The sequence below is a fragment of the Cydia strobilella genome, chromosome 21 (assembly GCF_947568885.1).
Source record: "Cydia strobilella chromosome 21, ilCydStro3.1, whole genome shotgun sequence".
In the NCBI taxonomy this organism is placed as follows: domain Eukaryota; kingdom Metazoa; phylum Arthropoda; class Insecta; order Lepidoptera; family Tortricidae; genus Cydia; species Cydia strobilella.
Window position 1 is genome coordinate 1,710,711 of NC_086061.1, and position 25,758 is coordinate 1,736,468.

A 25,758-nucleotide genomic window follows, 5' to 3' on the forward strand; every position below is an offset into this window, starting at 1 on the left:
CAATACTTTAACATAAAAAAATACGCATGAGAAATATTGAAAGAAAATGGGGAAAACTGACATTCGCGCTGTATTTATTGAAAACCAATAATTTACTAGCAGCATTGCATTGTAACTAACTCTTCGATTTTGTATGCAGTTTTAGTTTTTTTTTTGCCTAAGCGGAAAAACTGTTTTTATTCTTTTAGTTTTGGATAGATACTTTTTTGAAGAAGTAAAATGAGAAAGGGTAGAAGAATCTCTTTTGTATTATTGTAGTGTTGAATATATATTAAATGAAATGCCTATACAGGACATAGGTACTAAATTAATAATATGTAGTAAATTCAGCACAAAACGATTTCACAAACACAACGATCACTCGACCAGTCTCCGTAGGCCAGTAGTAACTTGAATAGGTAAATAGGCCAAGAGCGTTCTCACATTCTATTAAACTTCCCATAAATAGCAAACCTAAAACTGGTAAAACTAGTATTTATACTGACAAAGGGACATCTTTAGGGCATCAAACCTATTCAAACTATCATCCTGTTTCTATTATATAGGTACAGAGATAGAAAAAAGTCCGTAACATAGTGCGGGAAGCAAACAATATGAGAGGTTCATTGAAAAGTATTGCGCAAATAGGGGAGCCAGTGGGCAATGCACCCTTGACAAAAAGTAGCCTCTTCTTGAAAACAAAATGCACGTTTCAAACGATGCTCGCTCCTGACCTTACGCAACTGAGTGTTGGTTGAGCTCCCCCTGACAGCTTTTCTGGAGCGCGTTTTTATTTCAAACAAAAAAATATTGATAAATTATAGTACCACTAGTATGGTTAATGAAATGTAAATTAGTCGATATTCGTAGTAAAATACATAGGCACAAGATTATGTCAATTTAAAATTCCTGGCATATTTTCTTCGCGTAATTTAAAGTTACTGGGACTGTCTTTGAAAGTATTTCTCGTAATTTTTGCATAGGTACCTGGTACTTTCAGTTGAAAATATATGAATAAAAAATAAATATTGTAATAAAATTATTCTGAACATAATTTGCAACTTTGTTTTCCAAGCGCAGTATCTATACTAGACGAATGCCCTAAACATACCGAGGGATCGAAATGCAATCGAAGCCTCATACAAACCATTCGGTTTCTCTTTTTAGAATATCCATACATCTAAGAGATGTGGTCAACGAGCTAAAACAACAGAATACTAATTGAAACCAAAGACAAAGTGCTGTGCAAACGACCAAATAAAACAGAAACATGGCCGCCAAAAGAAAAGCTGGCGCTCTCCTTCAACATGTTCTGCCAAAGGTAATTTTTTGAATTTTTATTTCTTTTCAGATCATATCAAATGCATGCCGCACGTCTTTTACCACTTACAGCGCTTTAAGAACCGAGGAGAAGTCAGGTTTCTCTACGGAGAGGGTTCATTTTATTCTGGTGGCGTCATCAAGGCTGAGAATGCGATGGCACTTATGATTCCCGCTATGACCACTATAAAGCGCGGTAAAAATTTCATGATTAAGGGAATGTATAATGACATCCGCGGCTGGTCCTGGTATGCCGGCTGCAGTAGCGACTTCGATATCATTGCGATGACGTTTAAATGACTTTTATGGCTTATATAAATGCTCCAACTCGACTCGGCTACGATAAGAGATCGTCGGGCGTTATTGTTTTATTTTTATATATTATTTATACCATTTCAAACCTTATGTCTTCGGGAAAAAGGTACATCGGTGGTCATTCGATTTATTTAATATAAAATCCATTCATCGTTAGTAGATCATCTGAACCAGTGGATCCCAATCTTTTTATACCGCTACTTACTTAACATGTACCTACATCGAAAAACCTTTCGAGTATATCGACACACAGTTCGGGAATCCCTGACAAAAATTTCAAATCATTTCCTTAGACAAGAACAAAAAATTTCTAAATATTTCACGGTAATGTCTAGTCTATTAGCTTTCAAAAGTTTATGGGGTAAGAATAAGTCGTATCCATAAGACACTCGCAGGAAACCTCCAAATAGTGATTCTATTTCTGTTCTGAAGCAGTATCTAGACGGTCGTACGGGAGACTGCTACGAAACGTCCAAGTTTCCGCTGTCTATACTCTATTCCCGCGCTCCAAATAGCCTGCACAGTGCACACGCTATCGTACCTACATAATATGAATATATGTAGGTACTTAGTTTTAAGTACGGAAGCCGATGCGTAGCTAAGAGCTTCGTGAAAATTAACTTGCGCTGGTACGGTCAGCTTCGGAGAAAATTAACTTAACTAACATGGGTAAATTTTCTCTCTATATAGCTTAAGGTCCACGTAACCAGCCTATCTACTAAACATTATTTCATGATCATCCAAATAAATATGTCCCGTTTCCGGGAAAAACAGGAAATTGCAAAGATTTATTTGCAAACATAATTTGCCTCCTTGTATTCATCTACTAGAGTTTCTGAAGTAGGTAATGGTGCGATATGCAAACACTAACTACGCGTAACTTAATTAAGACAAATGTATGTTGTCCTTGTCCTACATAGTCTTAATTAAATGATGAAATCATCATTAGCAGATACAATATATCCAAATATTGATTAAAAGTGATATTCGCAATAATATACTCGCTGGACATACATACAACAGTGCTGTTTTAGATATAGTATATGTATTGTCACGCGACGCGTCGAATCACAGCCATTTTCGCGCAGTTAGGACAAAGCATTGACGCGTTGAATAACAATCAAACAAGCGTTCGACTCAGACCCACCAGTGTAAATGTGACCACCGATCCGTTGAAATCGTGCGTAATCGAAGATCATAGGATGCTGGAAGAGGACAACGACGCGACAGTCCGCTCGGATGCGGTCCGGCGTCGAAATCGCCGGCGCCGAAGTCAGTTTTCCCGCCGCGGGCGGTTCGCCTTGCAATGGCCGCGTCTCGAATGACACGCGGCTGCCGTTGGCAGACTAGGGAGGACATGCCTAGATTATCTTTAAAATCATATTTTGTTTGTATATTAAAGTAGGGAGGAACAAAGTTTATCCTAGATCCTTACTATAATTTAAATACGAATAAACACTTGCATCTTATCTTCCGTGTAACGCAGCGTCTTATGTAAGCGAACAACTCGCGAACGCGAAGCGAAGCGTCCGCGTTCACAACGAGATCGCCCACGTAGGACTTCTATAGGTATCAAAGGATTGATTCACCCCGCGCCGCTTCGCTTCGCGTTCGCGTGTTGTTCGCGCCTCATTGAACAAAGAAGAACTGCTCGTGCGCCTTCACGTATGTTAATAGTTTTGATGATTTTCGCGACACGTCCATACTATGATACCCACCTCTGACCAATGAGCCGCCTGCTGACCTTGTGCGTTTACTAACAGCCCGTAAAACCTACTATCCATTTCTAACTGAACGCTATAATTTTCGCACCGTGTCCATACTGTGTGCCCACCGCTGACCAATGAGGCGCCGGGCGACCTTGCGCACCTACCAACTACCAACGCTACCCGCGGAACCTACATACTTATACATGTACATTTCTAACTCGCGTGCATCGTTCTGATGCACCGTGTGTTTACCGATTGTGTTTTGGAGGACATATAACCATTTGATGTGGTTTTCCGGTTTTGCAAATGACAAAACGAAGGAGTGGAAGTGCAATGCTTTTGAAATAAGAAATATACCTAAGTAACGCTGGGATTAGATTAAGATAAACAGATAATCAAGCTTTTATTATTTGCAATTCGCTACTAAGCGCATAATAAATAATAATAAAATAATAAATAAAATTTCTTTATTTCGGACAAATGCATCCATAGAGTGTTAGTACTACAAGCAAAATCTTAATCTAGTGTTAGTATTTAATACAATAGGTACCTACTTATATTATAAATTGAAATACACTTTATTAATATTTTAGGGCAATTAAATTGAAATAAGACACGCAGTTAATATAGGCATCAACGTATGTAGGTACCTACATAATATACTTAAAAATATTTATTCTGATAAGTAAATGCAGTATTTGTAATGGTATCTTTACGAAATACTATAAATCGGAAATAGCAGCAGCAGGCTTGTTTTATTTTTATTAACCGTTTTACTTACTTACTTACTTCGCTGGCTCAGCGACCCGAAGTGGATCTTGGCCTCCGATACTAGGTTTCGCCATTCGTTCCTATCCTGTGCGATCCGACGCCATTCAGCCGCCTGGATGTCACATAGGTCCTTCTGGACCTCATCGATCCACCGGTACCTAGGCCTTCCGACCGGACGTCTCCCAGTTGGTCGCCCCAGATAAGCTCTCTTGGCCGCACGATCCTCTCCCATCCTCTCCACCGTTAACCGTTTTAGGTGTCCCAAATCAAGCGATCAAACCTGGAGGCCTATTTGGAACTTCAAAATCTGACTCACTTATGTATCTCGATTTTACTAATATGTTAAAAAGTTAAGTTTAGCCCAGACGTTTAGCTAACAACAACATATTCAGATGAAGTATTTTAAAGTCGAATTCTCTATACTGTCTTGTGCATACGAATCGAGAGGATCTATTTCGATTCTGATAGGGATTTTGATTCTGATTCTGAATTAATAAGGAAGAATGATATAACCGTTTCTAATAGCGCAGTCTTTATTTAAGATGGGAGGGATGAGTCATGTGACGCGAAAGGTACTTATTAGTAATGAATGTGGAGGTATGTAAAAGGAAAGGAAAAACCCAGGAAAACGTGGATGGACTGTGTGAGAGATGATATGAAAAGAAAGCAGGTGTTCACCTGCACGCCAGAGAGGTATGGAGGAAAAGGACATGCATGGATGGATTGCTGATGCTGCGCCGACCACAAGTGATGGGAAAAGGGCAAGCGAGTGATGAATCTTCATAATATTTATGGACTTAATTGAACCATTTAACTTCTTACAGATTATGTTATTAAGGTCATGAATTGTATGATTGTTTATGTATGTTTGTAATTACTAAGCTTCGTCCTTTGAAATCGTTTCTAATGTACATTTTACATTTATGCTTGCCTGCTACTTAATTCATGTTTTTTTAACGAGTTAGCCTAGGTTATAAATAAAATTCTAGTTCTCATCCCGGGGCTGATAGGCTCGCCACGCTAGCGCATATTTAATTGCATATACCGATATTTACAGATTTTATACAGTACTCGTATAATTTGAAATCGAAACGTGTTTTGATAGGTACAAGATTACGAGTAAATATTTTGCAGTATCAATAACCGAGTAAGAGTTTAATTTATATTTTTAACAGAATATCGTAATATAGCTATCTTATTTAAAACTTCCGTCGTTTGACCACCGAAATGTTTTTCATGAATTGAGTCAATAAAAAAAAAACGTTTATTCACAAATCTTGCTTACAACTACCTACATATTTTCTTTTGCGACACCAAAGAGGGGTTTGTTGGCAGATGAGACTCCTATAAGTTTACGTAAGCTAGGTAGTTGATATGTTACTTAAACTTATCTACTTAACCCTTTACTGCATGCGCATGTTATAATTTTACACTACTGATAGCTATAATAATATGTAATATATAATGATCAACCTTTGGTTTATAATATCCGTTTATATGTGGGGGTCATCTTTAGCTTTCAGGTTCCATTTATTAATTGTTACAACAGCACACTCACTATCACTACTTACACCAAACGCGTCCGCACAATACCTATATAAAAATTTATAAGACGGACAGATAAGTTGACAGCGGGGGTTAGGATTGGCCAGATATAATCTAAAGCTAAAAGCTAAAATAATACCATTAATAACCCTGCGAGTACATGTATACTCTGCGGTTACATCACGACATTTCCCTGTTAACCCACATTGGTAAGTTTTGTTCCACATCTACGACACATTATTTTTGTTTATATCCACTAACAATTGTTACTTACCTACAACAATTATAATTTATTAAATATTCAGTTATTGGATGACATTCAATATTTGTTTGCTTGATAAACTTCATAGATTGACATGTACCTATTGTAATAGCAATATCAATAATTCAGTAGCGCTAGAAGCTATTCGGACAAAACCCAAGACCAAGATTACGACTAGAACTAAGCCTTTATCTGTCTAGCTGTCAAGTGCCTATGGGAATGGTGATAAATATCTAGTTGTTTTGTATGTCAGCAAAACAAATAGTTGCGTTAATTTAGAAATAGAACAAAATAACTTCGATAGTATGTATGTATTTGTTTATATTCGCCTGGGATTCAGCAATCATTGTTGCTCTTAGGGATAGTATACAGCAAGCTATGAAAAGGTAGCAGAAAGAAAAGGCGTCTTTATTTTGATTCTAGTAACAGATTATGAATTAGATCTGGATTATTTATGGATCTTGATAAACTTCATAGATTGACATGTACCTATTGTAATAGCAATATCAATAATTCAGTAGCGCTAGAAGCTATTCGGACAAAACCCAAGACCAAGATTACGACTAGAACTAAGCCTTTATCTGTCTAGCTGTCAAGTGCCTATGGGAATGGTGATAAATATCTAGTTGTTTTGTATGTCAGCAAAACAAATAGTTGCGTTAATTTAGAAATAGAACAAAATAACTTCGATAGTATGTATGTATTTGTTTATATTCGCCTGGGATTCAGCAATCATTGTTGCTCTTAGGGATAGGATACAGCAAGCTATGAAAAGGTAGCAGAAAGAACAGGCGTCTTTATTTTGATTCTAGTAACAGATTATGAATTAGATCTGGATTATTTATGGATCTAATTTAATTCATAACCTGCTATTAAAATCAAAATACGCCTGTAAGTCTCTAAGGCAATGGCGTTTATGATATTAACATGTAACATATTAATAATATGTATTATTCTTTGACGCTGTCGGTTACTGAATAGGAGTCCTCACAATGGTGTACACAGAGCTTTTTTAAATAAGCCCGACAATAGCCACAATGAGAATCCTGGTCACTTTGCATTTATGTGCATTTTACACTTTGTTTTTCTAAGTTTGCTTACCGAGGCATCAGCAATATGACGGCGGTGTCCGCCGAGACGGACTGTGCGGTGTACATTATTCAACGCGCGCCTCTCGCGGCTGCATTCCTGGTAGCCACATTGTTCACATGTTCACCTGGTACCCTGTGCAAGACTCGTTTGAAACTAAACGTGCACATTCATGAATTTTAAGTTTTAATCGATCATGCACGATTGATAATCTTTATTGATATTTAGAAACAATTTAGATCTTGAAGCTATGTTCAGGTTGAAAGTTCAACTGTTCTTCATAACTCATGACACACAGTAATATATATATGAAGAAAATATAATGCTATTTATACCTACATTAACACTACTCATAGTAACTATTAGCTTGCGAATGCTTGGTCGTCTGTGGCATGTTTGTCAAGCAATCAAATCATATGAAAGTACCTTCCAGCAAGAGATCGGGATCTCTGTACTAGTTAACATTATTAATTTTATTGAAGTTTATTTCAAGGGGTTTTAGTTTTCAGAAATTATTAGGAGGAAAATGTTATGAAAAATAAGCCAACGTGTATTAAATGTTTTCGACAGAATTGACCACATATTTAAATGCAAACTCACCCTGTATATTTACTTTCTGAAAATGTTGATGTTTAACAAACATATTCATTTCCAGAAATTGACACAAGTAGTATTTTTCTACTTACCTACTGTCTAAAAACTTATTGCACGTGTCTATCTTACTTGATGCTGTCCGGAAAGTATTTATATAAGCCGGCATAATTAGGTGTTCCCCAAAAACTTTCTGTAAACCGACACGAGAAACAAAATGTGAGCCGTCCACCCACTCATGATGTAAGCGCCGCTTATCATTCCCCAGACGTAAAGACTACATCCAGATATAACATATTATCTAATGCAACGCGTAAAAAATATGTCCCACCCTTACGAGTTACAATAAATATGGGAGAGTCGGGCGAGTGTCTGATAACGAACCAACACCAAGGAAGCACACACTAATTCCATTTTCACCCCCAATTTATATCTGTCACTTTTGGTGCCCTGGTCGGTGCGCGTAAAAATATTGTTTTTACTTATCCCCGTAGGGGGCTAGGGGGTGGGGGAGGCGTAATTACTGGAGCAGCCAGACGGAGACGGCCCAGGGGGCTGGCATTACTAACGGAGCCTTGCCCGCTAGCTGCCAAGGTTTTTGTAGGTGACACGAGAATTTTTCTTAATCTAAGAGTTCGTAGGTAGGTTAGCTGCGGTTAACTCGAAGTCTGGGTTACTTATGCATTCTTGGCACTAGGCTTTTGGCACTTAGTTATGCTCGTGGTGTGCGTGACGCGTATCTTGTCCAATTTAGTTTTATTTGCTGTAAAACGATCAAAGGATTTTTCAACGCTACGAAAAACAGGTTTTTGTAAAATTTATGTAGGTGAATAACGGTATTTGCCTTGAGATAGTTTTCAAAGTTCAGTTACACTGTAATGCAAAACTAATAACCATGACTTTGTAATTCATGACAGAAACGAAGTACTGACTTAAAGCCTGGCGAAAGTTTTGCATAAATAATCATCATTAGGTATTATGAAAATTCACAGTCTAAACGCCGCGTAACGTAAATTTAACTAATGAGATGTGATTAAACAAACGTAAGATAAATCGGGCAATTTCATAACTAATCGAATTTTATATGTGAAACACGTAGATGATCAATATTTTTGGTCCACACTGTAATGTACTAATTAACATTCAAAGTGTGTCAAATTGACTGTGCTCGGCGTGTGCTGGATTGTTATTCCCATTACATACCCAACCCACTGCCTTAGGTTAAACATCATATGTGTATCCTTTGATCAAGCGTACTTGCTAAGGATTTCTAGACATGAATTCATGTCGATTCACCTGTGAATATTCTGGGACGAGAATTAGCGTCCTGAGCTTTTTACATAATAACGATATATCTACAGTTCTATTTACGCTATATTTTAAACATTCATCAATTGCCTTCATTAAATCATTATAAAGTGTGCTAAAAACATCTCAAGTTCATTACTACGAGTATTAGTATATTTACCTATAGCAAAACAACGCTAATACAAGGGGTATTATGACTATACTATACTAGGTATATTTATTTAATAGACAACCAAATACATAAACCATGTATATTGAGCGACTTGAGTTAAAAAAGTGGTCATCATCCAATTATTCAAGCTAAAAGTATTTGTAAACAAGTATAGTTACGGCGGGCGTGGACAGAGTGGGCAATTTGGCCCAATTTACTAAATGCGCCTAACTCATTTGCGTCGCCGGCACACGGGCGAATTATTTTATTAATTTGACACTTAATCACGTTGTGTTTACGTTCGCACATTAATCTAGGTTAGAATATACCTAAACTATTATTGTAAATACAATTGACGTGCAAATAATTGTTGAACTCTTAGCTTACAACAAAATAAACATGATTAATTGCGTTCTAAAGTTATAAAGTAGAATCAATTTAAATGCGAAACAAAACACCTCGTGATCATACATCGGGGTTTTTGGTGCGGGAATGATTAGAGTAAGAATAGTGATAAACAAATAGGTTAGTGTGAGAAAACATCATTTTATGCCTAATGAATAACGATCTCTCTGTGAATTTTATACACACTTCGATACAATTTTATTTTTAATTTAATCTCTTGATTAATTAATTATTCGTTAGGTAGAACCCTGCTAGATTACATTCTGTTTTTTAAGTCATCCTACTCTTTGGCTAACGTCAAACATCCCCGCACCGAAAACTCCGATGTATGCTCGTGATTGAAATAAGTTGCACACCTGTAGATGTAGGTACTCTATAGGTAATATTTGTTTGATTAATGACATTCATCACAGGCCTTTGCGTCTATTGCAGACGATTTATGCATTGCTGTTTAGACAACGGGTTTGGTGACTATGGAGGCCGATGCGTGAGCGGCGCGACCTCCTACATTTTTGGCAGAGAAAGCCCATGCAACCTAAGGTTCCAGTCCCGGTTTGCTTTCTGCGACACCTGCTATCTAACGCATTAAACCAGGCTTCCATCCATCCATCACGGTCCTCAGCTAAGGTTTCCCAGGCATGGTGGTCGATTTCAAATGCTGACATGTCTCGCTTGACACAGTCTTTAAAGCGCAGCATCCGTCTTCCAACGTTCCTTTTAGCATACGCAACCGCACCAAGCAAGACATGTCGAGGTATTCTAGAGGCAATAATGACAATAATAAGTTAATAACCGTCTTGTACATCTGCAGCAAAGCCTCCGGGAAACCTTCCGGAGAATTTTATAAAAACAAAACAACGTAATGCAGCTTGTAAAGCCGTCAAGAAAGATCGAGATAAAACGAAAGGCGGGGTGAAACAAAAAAAACCGACCAAGTGCGAGTCTGACTCGCGTACCAAGGGTTCCGTTCCATTACGCAAAAAACGACAAAAATCACGTTTGTTGTATGGGAGCCTCACTTAAATATTTATTTTATTCTGTTTTTAGTATTTCTTGTTATAGCGGCAACAGAATTACATCATCTTTGAAAATTTCAACTGTCTAGCTATCACGGTTCATAAGATACAGCCTGGTGACAGACGGACAGACAGACAGACACAGACAGCGGAGTCTTAGTAATAGGGTCCCGTTTTTACCCTTTAGATACGGAACCCCAAAAATGCTGTCGATTACGTTACAGCGGCACTTCAGGCGAAGCGAGTTTGCTTGCGAATTTCAGCCACGCTTATAAATCTTGGCAGGCTAGAGTATCAGGGGAGCTGCGATTCTAGCGGCACGCACTCCTCCGTATCCATATATAGTACGTACGGTTTATCACACTTCAAAGAACAGACACGGGTAGGCGTAGGCGCCTCGAAACCGCGTCTCCCCAACGGTACTCCTGTCCTGTAACTAGGAATAGGAAGCCGCTTTGTGAAATTCGCGATGCTTTTCGACGTAGATGCGACCCCCGTTTGGTTTTTCGAGGTCGCCCGCTTCTCCCCTTTCATAAATGCGAGTATCTTGGAGTACGGTTCGCCTCCTCCGCGATTCGCACGCCCTGGTACTTTGCGATGCGGTAACGCCGCGGTTTCGCACCCGTAAGCAAGCAGGGGAATTGTATTCAATTTGCTTCACAAAATAATCTTTCAAAATACAGTTATGTAACCCTCTGCTCGATCTACATAATAGTAATAATATGAAGAGACAACTCTCGAGGATTATTGCTGACGTACGTGCTGCAGTATTTTGTTTTTAACAGGTCATTCAATTCGGGAGTCAATTAAACCGACCCGATAAAGCAATAGTTGCAACTTGCAACAAACACGTTTTAAGTACTCAACTATAGTACCAAAACTTCGACCTTTTAAAATTATATATCAGAAAATCAGAAATAAATAAACACATCTGCAAAAAATAAAATAAAAAATGCAATACCCCTCTACAGACTGCAGGAGTGTACAGGCTGGACTGTGAGTGTGGCCTATCATATGTCGGGCAGACGAAACGGAGCATTTCCACTCGGGTGAAGGAACACATAGCTGATGTCAAGCACCGTCGACCTAGGTCTGCTGTCTGTGAGCATGTCATGGATAAAGCCAATCACTCAATCAAGTTTGATAAGCCTCTGGTTCTTGCCAAGGAGAAGCGTTACATACCCAGAATGCTGCGCGAGGCCATTGAGATTAAGAAATATCCAAACTTTAATAGGGAAGATGGCTTTTCTCTACCACCAGCTTGGGATCCTGTAGTCCACCTGATAAAGGAGCAAGCGAGACATAGACTGTGAGACCGTAGTGTTGGATGATGCTGGACATTCTGATGTTTTGAAAAGATGTGTCCCGCCGAGTTTGTTGCCGGTCCCATATTGGGATACCCTCCTACAATTTAGGAGGGAATTAAATCTTCTCGGGTCCGTGGTGTAGGGTTGGAGCCGGCATAGTTTATTTTTATCGCGTATATATATATATCTTTACTTGAAAAATAATTATAGTGTATAACTAGCCTTATGAACCGATTTTGCATGTACAACCAGCCTTAAAGTTTGTAGTCTATGATTGTTCATTATTTTAGTATGTGGGTATTTTTGCATTTTGTAATTTTTCCTCAGTCACCCGTTGACCACGAACGCTGTAAAGAGTTCGAAACGTCGGGATGTATTATAAATTCAATATACGCGATATAATCCGTTTTCATAGTTTTATTTCATGAGTAACTATCGCGGTAACCGAAGACAATATTATAAACACATCTGTTTTTAATCTTGGGGTGTGAAAATTACAACATGATAGTATATTGCAAGTGCAGCACGTGAGGCCGTTCCGTCGGCATGGCGACGCTAGATCCCGCCAGGCGGTATGCTTGGTTCAATATTGTTTTACACTTTACAACCTGCGGCATTTAACCAAAGTGAAGTAAACGTTAAAATTGTAAGAGATAATCATTGGTCATATCCTTAATGTCGGCTACGGGTTTAATAATCTTGTCCTCTATCGGTAGATGATATTGGCAGACATACATACCAGACACAGATACATTTATGTTAAAATTATAACACACTTCTTTGCGTCGGCGTCACCGTCATTCATTTCAGAATTTTACAAAAAAAAAAATTAACAACAGTTACACCTACACGTGCCTAGCCTTAAACGGTTCCTTAATCACACGTAAGAAAATAAAGTATTCGCTCCGTGCATGACTGTGGCGCCGCCCTAGTGTGGGTGTGGGACGTATTGCTTATTTGACAGTTGGCAGCTGTTAAATGGTATGAAGATGTGGTCCCACAAATGTTTATATTTTCACCACGTTGTGCGTTGGCGTCGCTTGTAATACCCCCACCACCAACTCCGCACATAGGCGATAGGTAGGTAGGTATAGGTGTTCAAGTTAGGCGTAGCTTAGGCATGAGGCGATGCACCCTTCGCAAGACGCAGATCGATCAGCCCGCGACGTAAGCTCGATTATAATTATCATCATATCTTTGAGGTTACATAGATAGATGCAATATGTTGTTCATATTTGCTATAAAGTGTGTTAATTCTACTACACAGGTACGTGTACATGGAGTTATAGCCAATATTAATCCTCAGTGTATTATTTAACACTTTTAAGTTGTTAGATGATTGAAATATTGTTTACACGGCTTTCTATTGTGGCTGGATTAATGCTGAATGAGTGAATGGGTATGGCTTTTCATTCCTTACGTAAAAAGAAATAACCGAACATTATTTATATTTTTTCCTGTACTTTAACAATATTCATTTTAGCATGATGAAAATAAGTTTATGTAAACATCGGCGATGTGAAAATTGTAAAGGTGACTCATATAATCCTTTACTTTTCGTTGTCAGGTTCAGGTTTTTAATTTAAGTCGCGTTTACCATTTTGGCCATAACATACGCTTTATGGCCACTAAATATATAATTAACTCAGCCTATACCCTATACCCACGTCCAACTGCTCAGCACAGGCTTCCTCTCATGCGTGAGAGGGCTTGGGCTACAGTCCCCACGCTGACCCAATTGTTGGGGACTTAACATACACTATTGAATTTCTTCACAGATGATGTTTTTGTTTTACCAAAAAGCTAGTGGTAAATATAAAATGATGTTCCGAAAAACTTATTACGTGCCAGAATTTGAACCCGCGACCTTCGGATTCAAAGTCGGACGACAAATCTATTGCACTCGGCCACCCGCTTCAACATTTTAAACGATAGTCGGTTTAATTTTTTGTCTAACATAATAATAATTAATTACTAAATGCAAAACAGTTTGGTATATTACAGACATTGCCATGCTAGTGTGTGGTACCATTCTTTAAATTCACAGATTCACTAGCAGAGTTAGTATTGTTAGTAGCACAGAGGAGATACTAACTTTAAGTACCTATATCCAACTCTGTAGCTCGCGGAACAAGAGTTTTTGTAGGTTTTATTGAGCTCTTCGTCTGTTAGTGACTGTACTTACAAAGTGTTTCATTTCGCTGAAACCCTTCTGCGATTTTCCAAGTTTAGTGCTTCCAAACGAGCATTCGTATTAAACACGTTGTGTAGATAGAATACCTGAACTTTGGAAAATTGTTACGTTACATACAATACAACAGTTTCTTCGGTACATTTATACCGTAAAGCAGGATGACTTTTATATATGATGATTTTAAAGTTTTTTCTTACCCACCGCTACTACAAGAGCAAATCTTTACATAATATCTCATTTGTGTAACAATTTTTTATTTCCAAAAATTATCACAAGCTTTGATTAAGCTGTCTATTATACTGATGATGAACGTATAGCATAAGGGTTTCATTTTAACCCAACCTACTTTGCAAAAGTAGTGTCAGTATTTTATCGTTGTTTTGACGAGGAAAGTTTGTCGCGGTCAAGGTCTGCTTCTTGTTTTCTAACTACTTCGCATTCCGATCAACTTTAAACGTAATATAACTTAGTTATTATAGTAACATGAGATTTAGAAAATATTGCCTGAAAATATAGATACTTATTCTCGGTCGTTCATTCTTGGCCCGTTTCAGTTATAAGACTTGTCCACAAAAAATAATTTGTCCGAGTTTATTTAACGTAACCGTCATCACGTCGACGCCGGACGGCCCGGGCAGGCACGTCGATGTCGCTATGTATACAAGTCATCGCTTATGTGCCCATGTACTCCCGGTACATAAGCGACTGTTGTATGGGTAATAGTGGTACGCGTGTACGTAGATAATCTCGTCATAGCTCGCACCCGTTATGGTATTACTGTGTTGGCGTGGGTGTAGGGGGGAACCCCGCGAGTGCCACGGGGGGGCACTGTCCGCTTTAAAAATACTGGGGCGCGAGTGGAACTACCGAGCCAGCAGAATGCTAAAGGAAGGCGTTTATTTTGAAAGACCGCGAAGACTTTCCACTCGCCTCCGCGCCTGGTCGAGACGGGAAATCGTTCTAAAACGGCGAATAAAAAGCATGCAGCGTTATTAGTGCTCCGCTTGCGAAAATATTGGCTTGAACTCCGGCCATTCCAACTTCTATATTTGAGCCTTATTTTCTTGCTACTAGGTCATGTAATTGGCTGAGCTCATTGGCTTACAGATGAACAGAAACTAGTGTGTGTAAAGTCTAGCAAAGTTTTCTCAAAGCGATCTAGGCGTAGCAAGTTGCCATAATTGGTTAATTAGATGCTTAGCTGATTTCGAATCAGTGAGTTAATACGCATAACAATCGATACACATCATCTTCGCGTAGCTACATACCTACGTATATAATAGTGTTAGGGGTGCGGCGCTGCAGCGCAGCTCATTATCGATGATCGATTCGTTGCATCCATGCTATTAACGTTATTCAGTGTTCGAAAATCATTCCAAATTTAAATGTATTTTGTCCGTGTTTTCATAATTGGGCGAGGGTGGCGGGGCGGGGTGGCGCCGCGGGCGTCATCGCGCCCCTCCGCGTGGGTATTTAATGATTATACGCTGACTGCCACCTGATTGCTGGTGCTCTAGCGCGTTGTCGATGATTGCGCGTATCGATAAAACCTGATTGACATGGAATATCGACTCTGCGCTTGTCAGAGATAAAAGATTTGCACCTAATTGATATTAAACGGCTTTCATTACGATAGATGGAACAAGTAACTGTCCAGAAGATTAATTGTCATTAGTTAGAGTAGATTGACGCTGTGTTTACCTTTGTTTTTATTTGTTGATTGTATTTATTGAATGTTAGATATGTGTATCGTGAAAATCTAGTGAAAGTTATTGAGTATTAGTTGCTTAAAAAGCTACCGAAACTTGTGAGGCTAGAGTAACTTTAGCCGCTAGTTTTATCAAGTCAGTTGGTATCTAAGATTACAACACAGAGGAGACCAAGGCCTCCGGTATCCGCACGAGGGTTCCTTTACTTAAAATTAAGTCTCGATTTATACTCCGAACAGGTTTCAGTTGCGGGACATGGTCTAAAATTTGCACACCTGTAGCCACAACCACTCAGTAACAACAACAGAACTCTTGAACTTTGGCGGGCCTTATGCTTTGCAAGTTTTAGTTATCAGTAAACGGCGTGAACGGTGTAGGTTATGTACCTATATTATTATTATTTTAAACTTTATGGCACATAAAAAGAGTACAACAGGCGGACTTAATAGGCATTTTCTACCAGTCAACCCTGGCTACACAGAAAAGCGTCAAGGCACCTATTATACCTGTATCCCTCTTTAGCAGTGAAATAATTGCGTTTGCAGTCACTTTATACATATTTATGTTTTGGTGAAAACTCAATGTCATGTGTGACATTATACAGAGTGGAAAAAATTTATGGGCCCTGGTCCCTCCAGGGCCCATTAATACCCAATATCTCAGAACCTTAAGTTAGCCTTAAGTTAGCGTAAAGGGGACATTCTTTTATTTTTAAAAAGAAACAAAACTGCATTCACAGATTAGATTAGAGAGACTTAAGGTTTTAAGGCACTTTCCCTCCACGGCCCATTATTTTTTTCACACTGTATACTATATACTAAGGTGGAAACATCTACATTACTTACCAGAAAACAGGGCCTGTCGAAGTTAGGACACATTGTGTTTTTCTGTAGGCTGGTCTTAAAATCTAACTTAATTTCTGTCAGTCTGGGTTTGGACCATCATTTACACAAATGGGGCTCTTCGTAGTTTCGTGTTTAGCTCGTATTTTTTTGCTTCCTTTCGTAGGTTTTTTTAGGAAATTGCAACATGTTTTTAGGGTTCCGTACCCAAAGGGTAACAACGGGACTCCGCTGTCTTATGTGTCTGTCACCAGGCTGTATCTCATGAACCGTGATAGCTGGACAGTTGAAATTTTCACAGATGATATATTTCTGTTGCCGCTATAACAACAAATACTAAAAACAGAATAAAATTAATATTTAAGTGGGGCTCCCTTACAACATACGTGACTTTTTGTCGTTTTTTGCGTAATGGTGCGCGAGTCTGGCTCGCACTTGGCCGGTTTTTTATAGATCATCATTTACAACATGACATATATTGGTGCATTTTTTTGTATTAGATTGATCCTGTATGTTTATTATTAGAACTACGAAGAAGAAAGAAGCGATCCGTTGCATTTAACAAATCTTCAAATTTAGTTAATTCTTTGTCGAAACTACGCAACTATCGAGTGTCGAAACTACGCAACTATCGAGTGTCGATACCCTAGCGATCGCTAGTGTCGCGCTCGCGGGAGGCACTACACGGGGGGCGCGGCGGGAGGGGGTGGCACCGCAGTACATAGCCAGGCCATGTATCAGCACATACCAGGGCCGAAGCACATAGACGGCGGATTCCCGAAATTTTGCAGTTATTTTGTATCGAAAACTAGGTTATTCCACGATTTATTCGTCGAACGCGCGGCCTGGAAATAATACACCTAGCTTTAGTTTTTTTTCTATTAATTGTTAATTTTAACTTTGATTCGCATGACCGCAATGCCCGTCACTCGTTACAATAATTTTTATTTTTGCAATCACTTTTACGTTGAAGTTTCATGATTGCTATAATGCTGATTCTTAATGATTTTTCCATCGTCTCCATGCATTATAATTCTAATCATTTATATGAAGACGATCAGCCTGAATTTTAAGTCGTAGTCAAAGTATTACTTAGTAAGGCCAAAGATAGATATAAGTTACTCTATGGTAAAGCTTTCATGCAATCTACTCTACAGTACAAATTGAAAAGAGGTAATCAAAAGTGGGACTTAAGTCCGAGTCCAATTAATTACCGGTCAATTCGAACGTACACTGAAATCAGAATGATATCTAAATGATGTCACTTAGTTATCGTGCGTCTCGCTCGTGCCAATACATGTACGGATAAGTACAAGCGAAGTTCACTATACTTATTTTGATTACTGTATTAGGTGTATTGATACTCATACTGTAGATTGGTTACAACACTTACCACTTACAAGGTTTTACTGAGTAATACTTTGACAACGACATAAAATTCAGGCTGATCGTCTTCATTAAATAATGTTGATGTAAGATTACCTACCTGTTAGATACTTAAATTTCATTCACCGTCTAAGCAAACTTCACTAGCACTACATAAATATAAAACAAAGTCGCTTCCTGCTGTCTGTCTGTCCCTATGTATGCTTAGATCTTTAAAAGTATGCAACGGATTTTGATGCGGTTTTTTTAGAGTGATTCAAGAGGAAGGTTTATATGTATATTCATTGTGTATTGCATTGCACCCGTGCGAAGCCGGGGCGGGTCGCTAGTAAGTATATAAAAAAGTTGAAAGAATGTTTACTTTACGCACAACATAGAGAACAACGAGAGGGTTAAGGCAGGGTTACGAGAGCGGTATTATAAAGAAGCCATCAATAAACTGTCCATCCATCCTTGACAAGTCTTACTCCGTAATATATGCTGACCTTTCAAACGCATACCATGACCACTTATACATAATGGTATGCGTATATGTAACGCATATGTAACGCACGCACCACTGCACCTTATCTGTCATTGAGGTGCAATTAATTACAGAGTAAATTGCAATGTTCTCAACACATCTAACATATAAGTACTAGGAGCATATAGGCGGGAAGGGTCAACGGATATTTAGTGTCCGCATAGCAGATGCGGTCCTTGGCCACCGCCCTCAAGACGGTGGACGGTCGATATCGCTCGTCACCCCACCTAACTATGTACACCTGGTACTTTAAGTATAGTACGCAGCCCTGCCAACACATGCATTCGCTAATTGATTTTGACTTAGTCACGCTTACAGGTCTCAAACATCTAGGTAATTAGGTTAGGTGTACTTTAAGGAGTTTATCAATAAGCTATATCTTTTGTGCTCAAACAGCGTATCTCACAATGTTAAGAAAAAAATAGCAATTACAATAACATGAATAAAAGTTCTATCAATCTGAATTAAATCACAAGGAACCTAAATTGTGATTAAAACTACCCGACAAATATACAAACAAAAGAAAGTAGTTATAGAATTTACATTTCAATTTGAAATAACGATCGTTAATCGAGTTAACGCACCTTGAATGTTGGTTGTGCCGCGGTCCATTGATGCCCTGCATCGGCATCACTTGTTGAATGAAAATCTGGGATGTTTTCGTAAGTTATGCGTTCTGAAATGGCTGCCACAAAGATGGCGCTTCGTTCAGCCACACTTGTTTTTCTAATCTTCTTAATTTTCAGTTATTCTTGTAACTTGTTCAGTTTCGTTAGATAGTCATACTGTACAACTATTCTACCACTTAACTAAATTAAAATGCAAATTAATTAGTTCTTCCTATCTCGGTGTTCTCAAACCCAATATATTTAAATGTGTTAAAAATACTTGCAAACTTGTTTTTGTTGAAATTTTAGTTATCTTAGAAACTAATCTATTCTCTCCCTCCGTAAATACAACGGATTTCTTAAATGACTTTATGAAAATAAGAATAGTAAGTCAAACCTACTTAATCTTGATTTACTAAATTCTAATTCTAATCTAACACGCATAATTTTAAAGTACGCAATTTCTACGTGATGTTCTGATGTTAAATAAGTTTACTAACTATTTACACAAAAGCCTGGATTCTTCAGGGCTTAAACCTTTAAGAATTAACAAAAACTAGCCCTACAAATTATTAGTACAGTAGTAAAAATATTAAGCTAAGTAACATTTTAGCGCCCCCGCACACAAAACCGATGTTGTGCGTGTGTGTGCATATCATCTAGAGGGATTTCGCTCGCCCATTTCCACAATGTCACGCGGTCAATCTGGACGCCCTTTACATTGAAACGCTTTGATTTAATAGTCGTCGGGCTTTAATTAAAAATGTGACTTAGGTATAATTACTTAAAAATCATAAGTTAAAAGTGGAGCTGCCTTAAATTAAGCCCTAGATCCGATTAGTATAATTAAAATTTAAAGGACCAAAGGATAGCGCCCTGTGCGGAAAGTTAAAACCTATTTAAGAACTGTAGTAATTTAAACCCTTTAAATAAAACCGCTATTAAATCGGTTTATGCACTTTGGAGTAAATTGGGAACATTTATTTGTGTTAGTGTCCGTAGATCCGTACACAAACAAACTGAAAACAGAAGTATACCGTCTCAGTTCCATGTTGGTTTAGTTCCTGAAATAAACATTAATTATATCTACAAGATATATACAGTGCTACTACGTAAACGAAATTAATAACTAGCTTAAATCTAAAATAGGCCCTTGAGGCATTGTACCAAGGATGCTGGCGGCATTTCCCCGCTGTATCGCAATGCTGATACGTTGTGCGAGAAAGCCGCCAGCTCTTCGGTCACCAGTTACGTCAACCAGACGCTTCGCGATTTCTGCAAACAACTTATGTGCGCTGGGACCCCATGGACCTAGAGTTTCAACTCCAAATGGAACGAAATGATACTCTCTACCGAGGCTCTTATATTTATTACGTTTTAAAATTTCGGCGCTTTCCGCCGCTCCGCCCGCTTTTACATTAGTCCGTTGGAGGTGGGACGGTGCCAGTGTGTCTACGCAGGTAGCATCCCACACCAACATCCGTCCCAAGCTCCAAGGAACCAAGGACATCCCATCGGGCCTCTTGCCATCATCTCTGATAATACCAGTCGGCTCAAGAAGAGCGGGTACATTGATGGTGGCAAGAGACCGACGGATTATGTCATTAAGCGACGCATGTCTTGAAAAACGGCCGGCACTTTTTTGACAAGATAATCCATGGTGTCCCAGTCGGTCCACGTCCGTGCCACAAGAGCATATGTGTGGCGTACACACCGAAACCCCGAGTCGCAAACCAGTCGCCAGTCTAAGGGAGGCCGGATCCAAGAAAGTACCAGTATTAGGCGAAGGATGGGCATGTAGCCAGTAACCCGCTTCCCGGGCTCCGACCGCCAAAAGCCTCGCGCGGTCTGGACCTGTACAGTTATTTAGGAGAATATTGTAAGTTAAATCACAGTAAACATTATCCCAACTCCTTTGTGAATTTGGGTTGTCTGGAAATTGTTTTCCCGGGCAAGCAATTTTAAAAGCATTTTTGGCGTCCTCAAAGCCCGCAATCTCAATTTAGTAGCACTGTATATATCTTGTATGTAAATAAATTTCTAGTTAGTTAAAAAAAAAAAAAAAAAAAAAATTATATCTTCATTCTTAATCTCTCTCTCTATATCCCGTTATTTTTACGAAACACCGGGCCAGCTACGGTACGCCAGGTATCAGCGTATCAGCATACGTGATGGTGCCGATTGCCGAAGCTATGCTTAGTGGCTTGTCCATTCGAAGCACTATCGATTTGTCGACCGCGGACCCGAACGTTGACCTGCTCTGGTCACTGCCGACGGTTTCGCTAATTTATTAATTATTTATCCTTACGATCCTATGATGCCATGATCTACCTACCTACTGTTATTACGCCGGACGCTAGTTAATACTTGAGACCTTTAAAATATGTAGTAACAAGCTAACAACTGAATGCCTTATTTCAACGGCCAGTGGATAATTTAAAAATATTTCTCATGATTTTTAACCCCTCTTTATGCGACCTATAAGTGTGACGCCAATGTCTGTCTGTCTGTTGGTGGCATCGTAGCTCTCAAACGGAGGGACGAGGTTCTTTGCGGTGGTTCTTTTAGTTCGTTTTTTACCATTAGGAAGAAGGTAAGTGATCTTGACGTGTCTTTTTATTAAAAATAACTTTTGAAAAATAAGTCACAGCTAATATGTTACAATTATAAATCATGTAGGTACAATGATTTACATTCTTTTACTTTGATATGTAATATAAAGTAACTTTTTAAAAGCGTTTTTCAATAAAAAAGACGTCAAGATTGTTAACCTTTTTTCTAATGCTAAAAAAACGAACTATTATAGCTAAATTTGATTAAAATCGATCCAGCAGTTTGAAAAAATAAGTATCAGCTCTTTTCCAAAATAATGCGTTTTTGTGCATAGGGGATTTTTTAATTTTAATTTTTCATTTAATAGTAATGATCTATGACTACCTAATTGATTATTTAAGATGAAATATTAATTCTGATTATTTCGGTTGTTTCAGGATAATTTAACACCAGAACCGGTTGATATGAACGATGATGATAACTTCTCAAGTAAGTATTATCTTAATTTGCAATGTTCTACTTGCCTATACTTAGGTACACACCTTTTCAGCCACTTGCATCAAATCAACTTAATGGTGGTATTTTACGCATTAAACCATAAGCAATAATAAATTGATTAACAATTCAAAATGCGCTAATATACCAGCCGAAAACAATTGGCTTTAACTTTTGAAATGTTACCATTCGAAATTTCTAAATTTGGACGTTGAAATTGATTAGAATATGTGATCTGGTGCAGGTCAGGCCTACGCGAAAGACGCAGAGAAGTTGAAAATGATGTTGCTAGCATGGAATTACCACAGCCAGACACAAGGTAAAGCTATTTCACTATTCGTGTGAGCTTAAAAAAACTGCTTCGCTATATTAGTCATCATCTAATGCGCAGGTAATTGTGCTTTTCTCGTTAACGGCGAACATTGTTATACCTTACCGAAGTCGGCGTAAAAAATTGATGTCTAACGAGCACGTTTATTTGTCATACCATCGGAGTATTAGCCGGCTACTTGCATAATTTCCTCGGCAAAATGCGATCCACGGAACGCCCGTTGGCTATTTTTATTGCCGAAGCCATATTGAGTGTCCGAGGGTGTAGGGGCGCAGGCGGCGCAGGCACCTTCTCAAATTATTTATAGGCACGAGGCTCGTTCGGGTTGACATTTAAGTCGGATGCACCGGTCCCCGGCGAGTGCGTTCTGTACAACCTCATTAATTTCTACCGTCTTGGTAACTGGCCGTGCATACTGAATATTGCTCATGGTAAAATTATGGTACGTTCCAAGGGTTGCTTGCTCAAATAACTAAGACCTGAGGGGCTTATAAATATTTATGTTCGTGCGAAGTCTATCAGCTGGAGGAGCGGATCGAAATGCCGTTTGCGGCTAAACTTTTTGCCGTCTGACGAATTACTGTTCATAAATTTCTCAATCCATTCTCCAGTGTAAATAAGGTTGATATTTATTTATAAAGCGATGCTTAACCCGGCGACCTACGCTCTGTTTACTGTGCCCCTCGTGGGTTAAATGTTGCAAACCTGGATTTAGAATTAATTCTCCAAGCTTTGTCTGGTCATCCGATATCGGAATTTATTGTATCTCGTGGATAAGTTATCACGTTTTTTGAGAAGATAGTAATATTCTTTTATCATTTATTGACCAAGTAAAATATTATATTCCATTAAGCACAAAAGGGTTGCATGTTTGTCCACTTGAAAAAGTTTGGTAAAAATTTTCAAGTAGTGTTTTTGAAGTAAACACAATACTCAAATATTCACGTATTGGCACTAAAAATTTTCAAACATTTTCTATTTCACTTATTTGACAACAGTCACATAAAAATTCGGCGAAGGTATATTTAATTTAAATCGTAAGAGCCAGCAGATCTTATTATTTAAGATATTTAAGGAGCTCTGCAATAGGAGCAGAGCTCTCGGAATCCGCTGAAATCAAATTGAAATAAAGTTATTAAATTGGTAAAACTATAACTTGTTACGTTCTTACATTTGTTTTATATCATGCAAATGAAAGTCTTTTCAAATCATATTTAAACAATGTCTCATATAGCATACATTCGTGTGATAAGCAGACACTAGAAAATGTGGTAAAATACTTAGAAAATATGAATACCTACATCGAGAGTGTGTGTGTCTTTGCAACAGGTCTCACTTAAGAAGATATTGCAATGAACTGTTGATGAGGCCAATATCCTATACCCCACAACTACCTTAAATGTCCGCATTACACCGTAATTTTGTCAATCTTCTCCCCTTTGTGATCATCCTGACTATTAAACCATAGTATACTGTTTACATTTGTGTAAATGTTTTGTTTTGATTCTGAGCTCATTTCAAGAGTCAATTGATTTCGGGATGCGTAAAAGATATATCTCGTAGGAGCCCAGAAAGATGTTGGTTCGTCTAGCACCTGTCGTGATGCAGTTGTTGAGTATTAACCCTAAGTTATTTTTATACCACGATGGTGATAAGCAAGCAATAAATATTATAATAAATAAATATTATAGCGACATTCTTACACAAATTGACTGAATGAATACTTATAAATTATAACTATAGAGATGCTATATATGCGCGTTGCCGACCTGTTAAGGATTCACTGGGAGTTAAACTTGACCGAAGAATTTGTTTTTCAAGTGTTTTGTATTTTTGTTTGACTATATTTATTACTTTGGGACAGCCTATACCGACATTATGGGTTCTAACGTATGACATATCTTCAATCTCAATTGTTAAATTATTATGGTATTTTATTAGTCGAATATTGCTCAAATATGCAAGGAGGCGGCAAAAAAGAGTTGGCAGTCAGTGTATGTGTGTGAGTAGGTGAGTGTTGAAACTACTAAGTAGGTTTTTATGAATAAGGGATCAATCGAGGTTTTTTATGGTTCTGGTGATATACCTAGTATACCTACGCTACATTCTAAACCACTTTTAAAAGGGAGATGGTTCTATACGAATAAAATTCGTGGTTGCGTAGCTTTTCATATGTCTGACTTGTACGTATTGATTATTTTTAGAAAGTTGGTTAAAAATATAAATAAAATAAAAAAATAAAATAAATGTAGCTTATATTTAGCTACAGGGCTATAAAAACGTATATAATTTGCTACGTTATTAGTCAAAATAGGATCAATAGTTTCAATGCTAATTTGTAAATGTAATGTAAATTGTCACAAACGTTCGGAAAACCGGTGTCTTTTCTACAAACTTTGAAAAGTTTACCATTTAGAGAAGTAGAGATTTTTACATGCGAAAATAAGGCTTTAAAGTCAGTTTATTTGATGATATCCACAAGAAAGTAGCATAACCTTAAAGGATGACTCATGCTACCACCGTCCCGGCCTGGGCCGTCACTTCAGTTTTCTATAGAAAGCATCACGTAATCACCGATCACCTGTCATAGAAAAAGAAGTGTCGGAAGCCTCGTCCCGGGCCCGGTCCGTTCAGCGTGAGTCATTCTTAACCTAGAAGGATATAACCAAACGGAGTAGCCATTAACAGGCGTTCCCCTCTGTCAATAATAGTCAGCCAATGGCCATACACAATGTATGGACTGACGTTTATCTGACATGGCTATTTTTACGTTACGTATACATTTGACGTTCCCCTCCCCCGCAAAAATTGGCAGACTTTTTTTACAGCAAATTACAGATAAGGCGGCTCCGTTGGTTATATCCTCCTAGTTCTTAACTCATACAAAAAAGTTTTTAACCCAAATAGACTGCTTCCTGTAGTCAGTTTAAAAACAGTAGTTGGTTCAAAGCATTAAAACGTTTAATTTGTTCATCGACTTACCATTCCCTGTCGATGCTTGCAGGCCGCAACGGCGACATCACCGAGAGCGGGGCCGACAGCATGGCGGACCTTTGGGCCTCGTACCACAGCGCGTTGGGCCTCGGCAGCAAGCCGCCTAAGCCGCCCACGCCCCTGGCCACTGGCCATTCGGTGAGTTTTAAGGTTGAGCAGCGTTTCATACTTATGTTATTATTAGGTTTTATTATTAATGAGCGCTTGAACGTTGCTTGTCTCTAGCGACCCGCCTCGGCTTTGCACGGGTTACACAAAATCTTAACAAATTATACACCTAACCTTCCTCAAGAATCACTCTATTGATAGGTGAAAACCGCATGAAAATCCGTTCAGTAGTTTTTGAGTTTATCGC

At 38.5% G+C, this 25,758-nt stretch overlaps 1 protein-coding gene across 4 annotated transcripts in view; it reads left to right on the top strand.

Moving 5' to 3' along the window:
* The window catches only part of LOC134751053 (nucleolar protein 4), a 158,799-nt gene that overhangs the window by 127,654 nt on the left and 5,387 nt on the right, over positions 1–25,758 (top strand). For 3 of the 4 annotated variants that reach the window (XM_063686391.1, XM_063686389.1, XM_063686390.1), the window contains 3 exons: positions 22,021–22,072; positions 22,323–22,397; positions 25,414–25,541. In XM_063686391.1, the coding sequence (XP_063542461.1) occupies positions 22,021–22,072; positions 22,323–22,397; positions 25,414–25,541 (255 nt within the window). The remainder of the gene's footprint in view (positions 1–22,020; positions 22,073–22,322; positions 22,398–25,413; positions 25,542–25,758) is intronic. The other variant, XM_063686392.1, reaches the window with a different exon arrangement.